The sequence below is a fragment of the Lutjanus erythropterus genome, chromosome 16 (genome assembly GCF_056507025.1).
Source record: "Lutjanus erythropterus isolate fLutEry1 chromosome 16, fLutEry1.hap2, whole genome shotgun sequence".
Lineage (NCBI taxonomy): Eukaryota > Metazoa > Chordata > Actinopteri > Lutjaniformes > Lutjanidae > Lutjanus > Lutjanus erythropterus.
Window position 1 is genome coordinate 15,352,856 of NC_139332.1, and position 14,886 is coordinate 15,367,741.

General features: G+C 42.1%; 2 protein-coding genes and 1 long non-coding RNA gene across 8 annotated transcripts in view; 2 read left to right on the forward strand and 1 right to left on the reverse strand.

Moving 5' to 3' along the window:
- Nucleotides 1-7,387, forward strand: part of hoxa3a (homeobox A3a) — a 34,855-nt gene extending 27,468 nt beyond the window's left edge. For all 6 annotated transcript variants that reach the window (XM_084739305.1, XM_084739304.1, XM_084739309.1 and 3 more), the window contains 2 exons: nucleotides 1,887-2,469; nucleotides 6,158-7,387. In XM_084739305.1, coding sequence (XP_084595431.1) covers nucleotides 2,004-2,469; nucleotides 6,158-6,936 — 1,245 coding nt within the window. In that variant the 5' untranslated portion in view covers nucleotides 1,887-2,003 and the 3' untranslated portion in view covers nucleotides 6,937-7,387. The remainder of the gene's footprint in view (nucleotides 1-1,886; nucleotides 2,470-6,157) is intronic.
- A 357-nt stretch (nucleotides 7,388-7,744) lies between these two features.
- Nucleotides 7,745-10,722, reverse strand: LOC146312843 (uncharacterized). Its single transcript, XR_014772063.1, has 2 exons — nucleotides 9,592-10,722; nucleotides 7,745-8,405 (listed from the first exon to the last, which is right to left on the reverse strand). It is a non-coding gene; the product is annotated as an uncharacterized LOC146312843 (long non-coding RNA).
- A 5-nt stretch (nucleotides 10,723-10,727) lies between these two features.
- On the forward strand, nucleotides 10,728-14,078 carry LOC146312844 (homeobox protein Hox-A2a). Its single transcript, XM_084739311.1, has 2 exons — nucleotides 10,728-12,443; nucleotides 13,010-14,078. The coding sequence occupies exons 1-2, from the start codon at nucleotides 12,071-12,073 to the stop codon at nucleotides 13,744-13,746; spliced, it is 1,110 nt and encodes a 369-aa protein (XP_084595437.1). The 5' UTR covers nucleotides 10,728-12,070; the 3' UTR covers nucleotides 13,747-14,078.
- The last annotated feature ends 808 nt before the right edge of the window (nucleotides 14,079-14,886 follow it).

A 14,886-nucleotide genomic window follows, 5' to 3' on the forward strand; every position in this document is an offset into this window, starting at 1 on the left:
TTTGTCAGTTGTTAGCGCAGAGAGATAGATAATTGTTGAGTGTCATTCCCAGGGCGTCAAATACACACGTTTTTGTTTTTTTTTAAAAAAACAAGCAAAATACTGAGAAAATAAGAAAATACAGGCAAAGGGCAGGGTCTCTGCATATACAAACACAACACACTTTTAGTGGGTCATAAGTGATTACTGAAAGTGTCTATTTTTATGAGAGTCTAAACACTGATTTTTAGGAAAATACTGTATAGCATACCTATAATATTATATTGTTTTCTTCGTATATTATCATCACTATTAGCTTAGCATTCATTGCACTTTGCTATTTTTAATGGCAGTGGTTAAAACACAGGGAGTCCACATTAAACATTCCACTATTTCATTAGTAGTGTCACATTATAAAAGATGACCCGTGGATCTGTGTCTATTATGGTTTATAGTTTCCCCAATAATCTCTCTGAGGCTGATTCCCATGGTTACCTGCGTGAATTATGGTGCTTTAGGAGCAGGCTCTAGCTGTGCCCACCCCAGCTTTCCGTCCGCCTGAGTAGTACCGGGGCTTGGCTGCTCACCGGGCCGCTCATTCCGAGCAGGCCGTCCCGGCCCACTGACCTCCATATATCACCACCGCGCCGGGCCGCCGCGCAGACAGCACCGACAGCAGTCATTATTATGGGCCTGCGAGGAAAAGTTCACACCATGGTCATAGAGACGCACGGATGCCCGCCCGGTTTTTCAGGTTTCCTCCTGGCCCTCTACCATTCATCTTCCAGCATGTATGCAAAGAAAAGAAAAAGAAGAGAATGCGGTTGTTTACGCTTTGCACCAGGTGGCCGGGGAAGAAGCGCATTTTTAGGTCCTAACCTGTTCTTTCTTTCTTTCTCATGGAAATTTATTTACGTAGGACAGAAAAAAATGGATAGAAGACAGGGGTGTGATTGTCTACAAGTTTTTAAGAGTCTACTTAAGGCCATATGTGTTGTTGGAATATAAGTTAGGTTTTGGGTGCTTTTCTAATGCTATGGGGTTATTAATGCATATTTTTTGACTCAGATTCGCCTTTGCAGATGCGTTGGTCTAATTTAAAGGCATAATATTCAACACTTCCTTGGAAAAAAAAATAGATATAGACTCATAAAAATATATTTCTGTTCAATCATCACTTATGGTCCATTAGAAGTGTGTGGTGGTGTCTGTATCTGCAGAGACCCTGCCCTCTACGTACATTTCCTTATTTTCTCGTTTTTAATCGCATTGATTGAATTTTCTTAAGGTAGTTTGTGATCGTTTTTTTTTGCAACCTATTGCGACTGTAGAGGATCAGAATTCGGAATGAAATATCAGGATTTCAAAATGAAAAAATGACTGCGTAAAAGACCAGCTCGTCCTTCTTTCTTTCTTACCAACAAGGAAAGCCAAAAAATGGGTTAGAAGTTTGTGGGAATATTTTCACCTGCTGCTACATGGGAAACAAGATCTAGTGTTGACAGCCCTGTTGGTAGAATAACAATGTAACATTATTATTTTCCTGTGTGGTAACCCGCTAATAAGCCTTTCCTACTTATACAGCATTTTTCGGCGCTCTGTAACTCTATATTCAGTTTCATTGAGGTCTAAAATGCCACGCAGTTTTTTCTTGTTAGCTCCTAAAATTGATTTGGCAATGTGAAATCGTTTTGAAAAGGTTTTTTGTTTTGATGTGGTTTGGCACAGATGGTAATACAAGGTTAGTGCGTGCCTTTGTGCCCCGTGTAAGCCATAAGGTAAACGGTAATAGTCTACACAAGTGTTGGCCCTATCTTGCTTCCATAGTCTCCAGTGTCAGGCCTGTATTGAAAAGTAAGATGGATCGCCACCATTTCTTCTCCTCACAGTGCTTCTTGTAACCCTAGGTTCACCCGAGGAGGCCATTGGCGGAGAGGCGTCACGTGACCACGGGGTGCCAATGTTATTCTACAAGGGTGTCAAGACCCTGTCAGTTTCTGAAATAAATATTGGGAAACGGCGAGATGCAAAAGGCAACCTACTACGACAGCTCCGCAATTTACAGTGGCTACCCATATCAAAGCGCAAATGGCTTCAGTTATGATGCCAATCAGGTCCAATATCCCCGGGCCTCTCATGTGGAAAGTGAGTACCATCGACCTGCCTGCTCCCTGCAGTCTCCTGACGGCTCCGTGGCGCTGCAGAAGCCGGGGGAGATGGCGGAGAGCTGCGACAGGACCACAGCCATTCAGGCGGCGCAGTCCAAGGTTCATCCCGAAAGCAATCAACCGCAGGTGCCGGTGTCAGGCCCACCGCCCCCTCCCTCACAGTCCCCCGGTGCTATCAGCCAAAACACAAGCAACGGGTCCAGCCAGCCCAGTGCCAAGAACGGCTCCCCGACCTCCAGTGCTCGCGGCAAACAGATCTTCCCCTGGATGAAGGAATCTCGTCAGAACACCAAGCAGAAACCCACCAGTAGCTCCAGTTCAGGTACCAAAAATCACACACTACCTGATAGCCTCTGATCAGAAAGTTACATAAGTTTTGTTTAGGGAGGACATGATACAAAGGGGGTGTGGGTGGGTGGTAAGGTAAAGGTTCAGAAGGCAGGAGGGCAAACGCAACAAGACAAAACCTCTGTGAATGTTATAATTTGGGCTGGGTGATATGACAAAATCAAATATCACAATATTTTTGACCAATACCACGGTATTTATCAGTATGTTGACAGTACTGTAGGGTTGACTATTGGTGAAATTTCTGATAAATAATAATTTAGGGCTGCAACTAATGAGTATTTTAGGTGACAGTTCACCTGTTGATAATTTTATTGATTACTTAATTAGTTATTTGGGCTGAGTTTCAGTAATCAGTGTTCCCTGAAGCCTGAGATGATCTCCTCAATTTCTTGTTTTGTCCACAACTCTAATATATTCAGTTTACTGTCATAGAGGAGAAGAGTAAAGAAACCACATTTACACATTTAAGAAAGTGGAGTCAGAGAATTTGGATGCTTTTTACTTAAAAACTACTCAAACCAAGTAAGCCATTATCAAAATAGTTTACGATTAATTTAATGATTGATTCATAATCAATTCATTGTTGGAGCTTTATATGCATCAGTAATGTGGATATAAGTGAGTAGCTCGAATAGTTCAGTGAGTTATGAAAATTACTTTTCTTAACTGTAATTCAGCCTTTAACACCAGCAAAAACAACACTTCTCACAATATAACAATATCCAAAATCTAAGACGATATCTCTCATACCACAATATTAATATAATACAGATATATTGCCCAACCTTAGTTATACTTTTTTGTTTATCTCTGTGTCTGGGTCAATTATAATTTCAAGTCAGTGGTTTGAGGTATTCTATTGCATTATATGTGAATATTGTTTCCTCAGGGATCTTTTCAGGAACTGCAGCTAAAAAGGCGAGCGGTCAAGTGTTACTTTCAGTGCATTCACATTCTGCAATGATTTAGTCACATCTTGACGAAAAATCTCGAAAAAATGATACCCCAAATATTATAAATCTATAAGGTTATAGACTGTAGGAGAAATCCAGTGTGTGCTTCAACATGGGGAGTATTTCGCACCATTTGTCGTCCCTGTGCCCTGCAGCTGACCTGTCCCTACTGTAAACATGCATCTTCACTGATCACACAATGTTCCCGGAGAGACAACAAACAAACACGCACTACAGTTGTTTCAGTTTGACCTGCTGTTTTGATTAGAGGGGAACTTGGTGGGTCAGAGTGGGGGGGGGGGGGGGGGGGGGTGTTTGGGGGGTTGTTTATTTACATAGAGCCAACCAAAAAATCAGAGATGTTCATCTTCCCATGACCGTCTTATTTTACAAATTTTGTTGCTAATCTTTTACTCTAACAGACACTTGGTTAAAAATTTACCCAGTGTGGGGTCAATATAGCACTGACGCAATAATCGGACAACTTAATCCAGTGTTCTTTTTTATAATATTGTTGGATTACTGAATCAAAACAACCTCCCTGTAGGATGTTCCGATCTATAAAATTAACCGAGTATTGCACTTGGGCTATATTGACCCATGCTGGGTACATTTTTGTTTTGTTTTTAGTGTGTTCAGTAAATGCACAGGTAGTATTCGATAGTACACGAATTGCAAATGCAGGTTGTGAGGCCAAGTTTGATTTATGTTTGGGAAGGTGTTTTCGTTAGTTTTTAACAACCCGTAAAAGTGCTAACCATTTAGGCACGTTTTACGCACAGCCAGATCCTGCTGTTTTGATGAGAGGACAGCTTGGTGGGTCAGCATCTGGGTCAGTATTTTGGGGGTCTTTCCTTACATTGACTCAGCTTCGGAAAAAATGAGATGGTCATTTCCAATGACCTTTTTGTAAAATAAGTGGGTCATTTTCCAATTAAGTTATAGGTCGTCTCATACAATAAAAAAAGTGAAATTGCAAATCGAGGTGGCGCCTTTTATTCAGTTTATTAATGATTTATGTTTAGGGAATGTTTTTAACAACGCTTTGGTGCGCTTAAATATTTGCAAACCCTTTTGCGCAGGTTTTACGCGTACGCACGCCAGATCCTACTGTTTAATGAGAGAAAGGCTTGGTGAGTCAGTGTTCTTGGGGGGGTCTTAATTTACATAGACCCTAGCCCAAAAGTAAACGATTCTCTTCCTCCGGTCACCTTCTTTTTTTTTTTTTTTTTTATCAATTATGTGGGTAACTTCTCACTTTTACGCACGTTTTACGCACGTGCGCAAGCCAGTTCCTGCTATTTGATGGGAAGAAAAACTTGGTAGGTCAGGGTGGGGAATTTGGTTTTGGGTATTTACTTGTACAGAACTAACCTAAAATGATGCTCATCTTAATATGACCTTTATATTTTGCCAAATAAATTAGAAAAAAATTAATTAGGTTATGCATAGTCGTCTACAGTAAGAGCTAAATTCGCTTCATACACACATTTTATGTACATATGCTCCTGCCTTTATGATTAGAAGAAACCTTGGTGGATCAGGGTGAGGGCTGGTGTTTGGCTCTAAGTAAATAAACGCCATTATCTAAAAATTCGGGGATGCTCACCTTCCCATGCACCCTCATTTTGTGGGCAATTTTCTAATTAAGTTATATGTACTGCAGTAATACTTTAAAATGCAAAGCAGTGTGTCGCCCTTCATTGTGATTTATGCCTGGGGAGGTGTTGTCATTAGTTTTAACAACACATTGAGGTCCTAACATTTATGAAAAGCCTTTTACGCACTTTTTACGCACTTAGGCCAGACAATAATCCTACCCTTGACACGCGTTTCCCAAATCAGTATCTTGTGTATAACAACAACAACAACAACAACAACAACAATAATAATAATCGGTATCACAAGAGATTTGCCCTACATACATGCATATTCCTACTCTTCCTCGTGGTAACTTGTCTTTCATCTCTGTAACAACCGAATGGGTCAGGTTATGTCATGCTGCATTCCTTTTGCTCCAGGTTTGGGCGGCAGGTAGTGAAATTTATTAAGTGTTGGCCGCCTGCCACAGCGGTAAGTAGACCAACAGCACCTTGCTATTCTGCAGCCAAGATCCAGCCTCTTAAAGGGGGGAGGCTTATCAGTGAGGGCAAGGCGAGCTGCTTTATACACCCCTAAGGAATACATAATGCTCGTGTTTGTATTATGCGTGTGCAGCGACTCTGTGACTACGGGGGGAGATGAGGGTCAAAATGTTTTAGTAGGAAATCTGAGGTTACCTGGTTCCATATCAGATATTGACCCGCTATTCTCCAGTAACATTTTTTCTCTGTGCAGTTACCGTAGCGTTTGCACCTTAGCAGTGCCCATACATTGATTGTTAATTGTCTTATGGAGACCTCGTGATAACCCCAGTTAGGAGCAGATTTATCAAAATGTTGTGATATTTCCAACACATGGGCGCGCGTACATTAAGAGGAGGAGGGTGAGAAAGAGTCCATGATAAACCCTATTGAAGTAGTGAAGCAGGACATATTCATCTATTAAGCTGTTTGCTCACCAGCCCACCCCACCCCCTCCTGATGGTTGAAAGTTCTGTTATCAGCTGCTTTGCTTTCACTCTCAGTCTCCTGTCCGCCTCTGTACCTCTCTGTCTGTCTGTAATGGATTACTGATTGACACTCTCCTCTCCTGCTCCCCTGACAGTGGAGAGTTGCCCCGGAGACAAAAGTCCTCCGGGGTCAGCAGCATCGAAGAGGGCCCGGACAGCTTACACCAGCGCCCAGCTGGTGGAGCTGGAGAAGGAGTTCCACTTTAACCGGTACCTCTGCAGACCCCGAAGGGTGGAGATGGCCAACCTGCTCAACCTCACAGAGAGACAGATCAAAATCTGGTTCCAGAACCGCAGGATGAAGTACAAGAAGGATCAGAAAGGCGTCGGGATGATGCCTTCCCCTGGCGGACAGTCCCCTCGGAGTCCCGTGGGCCCGGCCTCCGGTGGAGGAGGAGGCGGAGGATACCTCAGTTCTATGCATTCTCTTGTAAACAGTGTACCTTATGACTCCCAGTCGCCGACGTCTTACAATAAACCTCATCAAAACGCGTACGGTATGGCCACGTCATACCCCCCTCCTTTGAACAACTGCCCGCCCTCCCAGAAGAGGTATCCCGGGACCGACTCGGCCACGCCCGAGTATGACGCGCATCCTCTCCAAGGCAATGGCAACTACGGGACGCACATGCAGGGCAGCCCTGTTTATGTCGGCGGAGGTTACATCGACTCAATGCCCAACTCTGGGACCTCCGTTTTCGGTCTGACCCACCTCCCGCACCCGCCGGCCACAAACATGGACTACAACGGAGCAATCACAATGGGCAACAGTCAGCATCACGGAGTGTGTGATCCCACACCGACGTACACAGACCTAACGACGCACTACTCTCAGGGAAGAATCCAGGAAGCGCCCAAACTGACGCATCTGTAGCTGGATCACTCCGCCCCATTGTCTTATCCACCTCCAGACACATCACCGCTTTGTTTCTGCGCCTCCTCCTCACCTCACCAGGCTTCCACCTTCTCTCTCCGCCTTTGTTTATGTTCTCTATAGTTTGATGTGTGAAGTAGAGTAGGACAAATAATCACGACTTGCTTGAATTTTTCTCTATTTGCTCGTTGTCATTGTCTCACAAAGACCTTTATCTGGGCTGTAGAGCGGGAGGGAGGGGGGCACAGTATATGCATAGGCCTATTTAATCTTTTATTTTTTAATTTTGTTTTAAAATTGAAGCTCAAACAGGGTATTATGAACACATGTTATTCATTTTAATGTGAATTTGTCCGTCTTTTATTTATCCGCAGTTGAAGAATTGTGTTGTTTTTTTGTTTTTTTTTGCATTTTGTTGCACTTGTGTGAAAGGATCCTTCAAGAGCCACGAGTTGGGATTTATGAGGGAAAATACATTTTCAAAAAAGCAAGGGTCATGAGCTTACACGCAGCATCCCTTGCTTGTGTTGTTCTATTGGACTTTTTAATGTTATTTATTTTGTAAGGTGTAAAGATAAAAGGAGTCCTTTAGTATTATTTGACACCTCTGCGATCTTTGTGTGGGGAGAAGGTTAGTGGAAAAGTTAGCGTCTCGGCCCTTTTTTCCCCCAGCCCATTCTGCAGCAGCAACACCATGTTGCAATTATCGGCTATGTTTTCATTTTCTTCTTCTTCTTCGAGGAGGTGTTTTCTTTTCTCAGCGAATGTAAAATCAATCAGTCATGCAATAAGGGTGGAAAGAAGGACACACGTTAGCAGTTTCTTTATTGAAGTAAAAATGGAAAAAAAAAAAAGAAACAGACATTAATTTCTTTTTTCGATGTCACACATTCCATGCTGCTCCAGTTCGAAGAAATAAATAAAAAGAATTGAAACTATAATTCGCAGTTTTAATTTGAACACATCAGAAGCATTTCATGTGGTCACAAAATTAAATTCAGGACAGTTTCTTGAATAAAAATGTCAAAATATATTTATAGTTTTGCAATTACGTTTTATTGATCTTGTTATATATTTCATGACGGTGCAGAATTGTAGAGATGATGATACGAAAGCAAAAACACATTTTTAGACAAGATAAGTCCAATACAATAAAATGCAGTTGAACAATAAACCATGGAAAATAATTTGTAAATCTCTATATTTGTATAATATTCATGCATACAAAATACAAATTAAAGTGAAACCAGTGCCCACATTTAAAATTCATCAACATAAAGGGAAAAAATGGCCGCAGATATCAATAGCCAAATATTGAATAAACGCTACTTGATTTTTTTTTTTCTCCCTTCCTTCCTCTTTGATTCGACGTGAAGAAAAACTCTCGGGTGGCCTTCTTCTCCCCTCCTCTCATCCGCGTGGGCACATCCATAATAATAAAAATGTCACCCGGGCCCTTCATGAAGATTCTGCAAGAAGACAACAAGCTAAATGAGAAATCGTTTGAAAAATAATTCCCCTCCGATATGTTCAGTCAGTCAAGTGCGGCCAGAGAGGATACAGACTGAATTAGAATGGCAACAGGGGCTTATTTGTCGAATTATTCTGCAGACTTAGGGGTGCAAGTTCAAAAAGAAATGCTTCGATTATATGTAGATGGTTATCAGAGCTGAAAAAGGCTGAAAAACGCAGACAAAATGCTGAAAATGGCAATGTATTCCTGTATTTGTGTTTTGTTAAAATGAAGGGTGCATTATCATCTGTTTTTTTAATTTTGCATTTCTTTTCATTGTTTGTAGTATTTCGTGTGCATTTCTGAATTTTACAAATACAACACATGCACACACGGAGCTAAAATGATTATATCATTTTAAAGATTATATTATATTAATTTTTTTCATGAAAATTGCATAGATTTTTTTTAGCATGTTTAAAAGACTTTTCTACATTTCACATCAAATTATCAAAACCATTTTTGTGCCATGTTTCTCTTCTTGTTTTGTTATGCCTCTGTGCATCTGCAGTATTATTTGTTCTTACTGGTTTTGGACCAAGAAATCATCTTCAGGCAAATCTGATTGATATAAGAGGGCATGAACATTAGTAGCCCTGACATATGGTTAGCAGGGAAACCTAGAACAATTGAACCATGGTGTGTCACAGTAAAAAAAAAATGCACTGAGTATTTGAGCATCCAACACAGACACACACACACACGCACACTGAGACACAAGCACACGCATACACAGCAAGACACTGAATTGACCTATTTTGTGCCATACACAAACAGGTAGCACATAAATAAGGTTTTAAGTGAAACAGAAGATTTGTATTTCTTTCATTGCGGTTTCATCCGTGGGAAAGTGCTCCTAAATCAATCCTGCTGTAAAGACAAGTGTGTAGGACAGGCTGGGGTCCACTAAATGCCGCCACCCACTCTTTTCCTCGCACACAAAGCCCTGTGCGTAATTCCAAAAAAGCCATCCATCTCTTTCCCTAGCAACTCTGTCCTTCACCCCAAGGTCTGCAGGGTCCCCTCACAAAACCTGCATATCCAAACCAAAAACGACAAATACTACACATGTCTTTGTATAAATATCTTTCACAATTCAACGCTATAAAAGCCAGGTGGAGAAGCTGCTTCGCCCTACTCACCGTTGGCGCACAACCTCCTCCTCCTCAGTAAAGGAAATGGTGGCATCTTGTGTAGCTGGATTCTTATTTATCTTTTAAAACATCCCTCCAGCGACAGCCCGGCTCTGACTGCGAGCAGAAACTGGTTCTAATCTGAGTGGCCAGTGTTTCTCGCCGCTTCCTGGCTGCATTTGATCCGGGGGAGAGTTAGAAGCCTTAAATGTGTTGTGAGGGCACCGAGCTGTCAGACCTTTTGGCGAGTAAGATTGATCGCGCACAGGCTTCCAGGACTCTTTGTTTGGTGTATAAGCAACAAACTGAGAGAGGCCTACCACTTCTTCTCCTCTTTCCTCTCTTCTTACTCACAAAGCCATAATTTTTCTTTCTGTTTTGAATGAATGAATGAAAATACAGCATGTACTGCCTGTGCTGCTTGACGAAAAACATCCCAAATGTGGCTTTCCCAGATTATTCTGGAAGGGCTGTAAAACCACTGCAACACTGCGGGGGGAGAGCCATTCAATAACACTTCCATCTACATAATAACGCTGCAAATGGATTCGTTGTAAATGGTCGATTGTAGAGGTGTTGGTGTTGCAATTTCAGGTTGAATTGATGATGGAAATACAGTGAGATGCCTTTTAGGTTCTACTGTCTTCCTGGTATGTTGGTTGTGGTTTTCCACTCTTGAAATAGAGATAAAAGCATTCTAAATATTAGGATAATATTGAAAATCAGCTAACAGTTATGGCAGCTTTGGGTAGCTACTGATGGGTCTAGCCTTGTGGTTTTCCACTCTTCACATGGAGATAAACTCATTCTAAATATTAGGATAATATTCAAAATACGTTAACAATTATGGCAGCTTTTGTGAGCTGCTGTCCGCCCTGTATGTTAGCTCTATGCTTGAGGCTTTTCACTCTTGACGTGAAGATAAAATCATTCTAAATATTAGGATAATATTTAAAAGTACAATAAGTAGAATTTGATTATTTGTAAACACACCAGGACGTCAAATACCGACGTTTGTGGGTCTGTAAAGGATCCTGAGCACTGCAAACTAATGAGGAAAATAAAATGAGCTAACAATTTTGGCAGCTTTTGGTTATTGAAAAATGTGAATACAGCAACCACAAAAGAAAAAGCTCCTGTATGTTTGGGTATTTTCACACATAGGCATGCATGACCTCCTCATCAAATCGATCTTTTGTGGAATAAACGAAAAATCTTTAATACTAGTTTTAATATCATATAGAGGTCACATTTTTAAAAAGCCTATAATATAATGTTTCTCGGCCCCTAAACGTGAAATGCCGATGTTTTGGGTTGGTAAATGGTCCCAAGCACAGGAAAAATAATGGTAAAAAATAAAATAAGCAAACAATTTTGGCAGCTTCTGGTAATAAAATATGTGACTATTGCGATATTATTAGCAATCACAAAAGAGAGAGCTCCTGTTTGTTTAGGCTACTGTGTGTGGGTATGTTTACGCACATGGGCTCACATGACCTCCTCATAAAATGACTCTTGGTGGAATAAACGAAAAACCTTTATTATTACAGAGAGACATTAATAGCCTATAATAAAACAATGTTTGTGAGCGCACATTCATACACACGTGTGTATCTGTTTACAGCATGTTTCTGGACCTTATGTATACATGTCAAACAGCTGTTATGGGATGAAATGGTGTCATATCCGTCAGTATTAACTTAATGGATGGGCTTTTTATTGCAACACATGTCAATGGATGCACTGCATATTTCATTATTACGCATCTTTGAAGAATCACATCTATTCTGGAGCTACTGGAGCTACTGAACAGGCTGGATTGTTGGGGTTTGCTGCTCCATATCAGTTTTTGGGGTATGTTTTTTCATTTTTTCACCTCTGAAGCCAGACTCTTCTTGCCTATATGAATAGCTACTGGCGTGAAATGTGTATGTGTGTCTTTCTGTGTGTATGTGTGTGTGTGGTGGGGGCGTTCTCGACTGACATCCTCAAACAATACGAGAAAGAGGAGTGCACGAATCCGCGCGTACCCTAGGCTGGGCTCCTTCCCTGTAATAGTGAGCGTCAGCCATTCTTAAAAACACACATTTTGTGGCTTAGTGGACTGGACTGGAGGGGCTGAGAGGAGGATAAACTGAGCGGACAAAGATGTAAATAAAAACAGTCGTCCCCCAGCTGAGCGAGGCGTTCTTCATCTTGAGTTTTTGGATCAATCAGGCAGACAGTGGCTCCTTTTGATTAAACCCCAAATTGTCATTGGGCAGAGGTAATCATGTGACAGGCAATTCGGTCCAATTTCAACCTTGTCTCCATGAATTCAATAGTTTAATAGTAGCTCGGTCCCCACACGGCCGTAATCAGTGAAATAGAAAAAAACACCACCAGGAGATTTTTTCTTAATGATTTTTTCTTCTTCCTCGTCCTCGCTGAGCCGCAACATTTATAAAAATACGCGCTGCAAACTTTCCTCGGCTCTCAGGGAGCGGAGATGAATTACGAATTCGAGCGAGAGAGCGGTTTTATCAATAGTCAGCCGTCGCTTGCTGAGTGCCTGACATCTTTCCCCCCTGTCGCTGATTCATTTCAAAGTTCATCAATCAAGAGCTCGACGCTTTCACGCCCGACACTGATTCCTCCTCCCTTTGAGCAGACCATCCCCAGCCTGAACCCGGGCAGCCATCCGCGGCACGGCCGGCCCAGACACAGCCCCGATGGATGCAGCCCGCTGCCCACAGCCTCCTTACCCCCGGAGTACCCCTGGATGCGGGAGAAGAAAGCGTCCAAGAGGAACCACCTGCCGACCTCCACCGCTACCACCACTACCACCATCACCAATGGACCTGTGTGCTTCTCTCCGAAAGGTGGGTGATTTCAAAAGCACTTTTACAAAAGTGTTTACTATCTGTTGCCAAAATTGGAGCTCACGCTGAGGCCTTTAAAAAGAAATAGTCTGGATATGTTTTCCTCTGATGGATTTGTGGTTATTGCTTTGCTGTGATTGTCTTTGAAAGCAAGAAAAAAGAAAAAGTTTGGCTAAAGTTTGGTGATGTAAGATGATTTATTCCTCTAGCCGTAGCAGAGTTTTGATGTGTGACAGTAACGAAGAGTGATGGAGTGCCGTTGCCGAGGAGGGCAGCTGGAGCATTCATTAGTATCCCACACCAGCCTGGACCTCGCTCGCTGCTTTTATAGAGTGTTTGCTTCACGCTCATGGTGGAGCTTATTTTATGTGTAAAACAATCTGATGAGTATCTTTAATGATTTTCTGGATATAAAAGGTTTATAGGCTCGGGTCAGTGCAGCTCCAGCGGCCATTTTGCTGCAGCGAGCTTCTCTCTAGTGGTTTGTCACGATGTTAGATTCACGGAGGTTATGTAACTTGTTGTGTCCCTGCGTTTTAATCCCACCGTGCTGCTTTATTTTCCAGGCTCGCCTGAGATCGTGGAGAGCGCCGGGGGAGGAGGGGGCTCCCGGCGGCTGAGGACAGCGTACACCAACACGCAGCTGCTGGAGCTGGAGAAGGAGTTCCACTTCAACAAGTATCTGTGCCGGCCGAGGAGGGTGGAGATAGCGGCCCTGCTGGATCTGACCGAACGGCAGGTCAAAGTCTGGTTCCAGAACCGGCGCATGAAGCACAAGCGACAGACGCAGAGCAAAGAGAACCACAACGGGGAGGGGAAAGGGCCCGGCGCAGAGGACGGCATCCATACAGACGAGGACGACGAGGGCCCCCTGTACGAGCGGAGCGGGGCCCTGCTGGAGCTGGAGAGAGATACCTGCTCTTTTCAGAACAACTCCTCCACACAGCAGCAGCAGCAGCAGCTTCACAATGGCGAGGCCATGGGCTTTGCTGCTGCGCCGCTGAACAGCAATGACAAAAATCTGAAACATTTTCCCAACCCGTCACCCACTGTTCCGGGCTGCATGTCAACAATGGGCCCGGGCTCGGCATCTGGCCCGGACAATGGCGACAGTCCCCCGGCCCTGGATGTTTCTATACACGATTTTCAACCTTTCTCCTCGGATTCCTGCTTACAGCTCTCCGACGCAGCCTCGCCGAGCCTGTCAGAGTCTCTGGACAGCCCCGTGGACATTTCTACGGACAGTTTCTATTTTTTCTCGGAGTCTCTAACAACAATCGATCTGCAGCATCTGAACTATTAACTGAAATCAATCACAGTTACTTTCTTTTTTTTTTGTTTGGGACAATAAATATCAGGCTACGATGGTATTAACTCTGATCTTATTTGTATATTCGGCACATTTACTCTGTTGATATTTGACGTGACGATTAATACAAGGTAAGGATGAAATTAAATCACTGAAATAGCAAACGTGACTTGTAATTACCATAACAAATTGAAGAATGGAAATTATGAGCGTATGTGAATAATTATACAATATTAGGCCTATGGAACCTGGTCATTTTTATTTTTGTATAGCTTCCAATGTCTTGGATATTTTTGTTAGAATACAATTAACTTGCTACAATCCTCTTTTTTCTTGGTGTTTTGAGTCATTTCTTTTTCTATTTATGTTTTTATTGAATTATTCATACAGAAATTATGCAAAGTTAAAAAAAAGTAGGGCACAGAAAGATAGAGACGTTATGCAAATTTAACAACAGGTTGGCAATGAATATAAATAGCGTGGTCCGCGTTGAGTTGTGAAGGCACACAAGATTGAATTTTACTTTTATTGTAGAATTTAATTTCAACATTTATATGTATCTTTAAATATAGAAATGTCTGAAATAGTTTACTGAAAGATAATAAGTCTAATTTTAATTTAAAAAAAAGGAAGAAGAATGCATATGCACCTCATTTTCTTACTTAAAACTTTGGTGATCGAACTTTTTATTTTAAATGTAGTAAAATGACTTTTAAATATCTACAAATTAGCAGTTAATTAACGAATTATTGGAGACAAATAGCATTTGTTTTCCTGAAATTACTTTTTATTTATTTTCAGTTACACACAAACGATAGCAGAATTTCACGCTGCATGCAGGAATCCAAATGCAGATTATCTTTATTTTCACCTTCAAACTTCATACTTTTGCAGAGTAAAAGCAAATATGCCCGCACGGATCTGAGCATGACAGGGTTCTTAACATTGTGTGCATGTTGCAGGCAAATACCCGAGCCATGTTTGCCTTCAGGAGCTCATAAATCACTCCGTGGCATGAATGAGACGGACATTAAGGAGACCAATTGTGGCGTAATGTGCACAAATAAAACCCCACTTACATTTTCATACGGGACTCCCCAATTCCTGGGCTAAAAGGGGGCTGAGTCTCTGCAT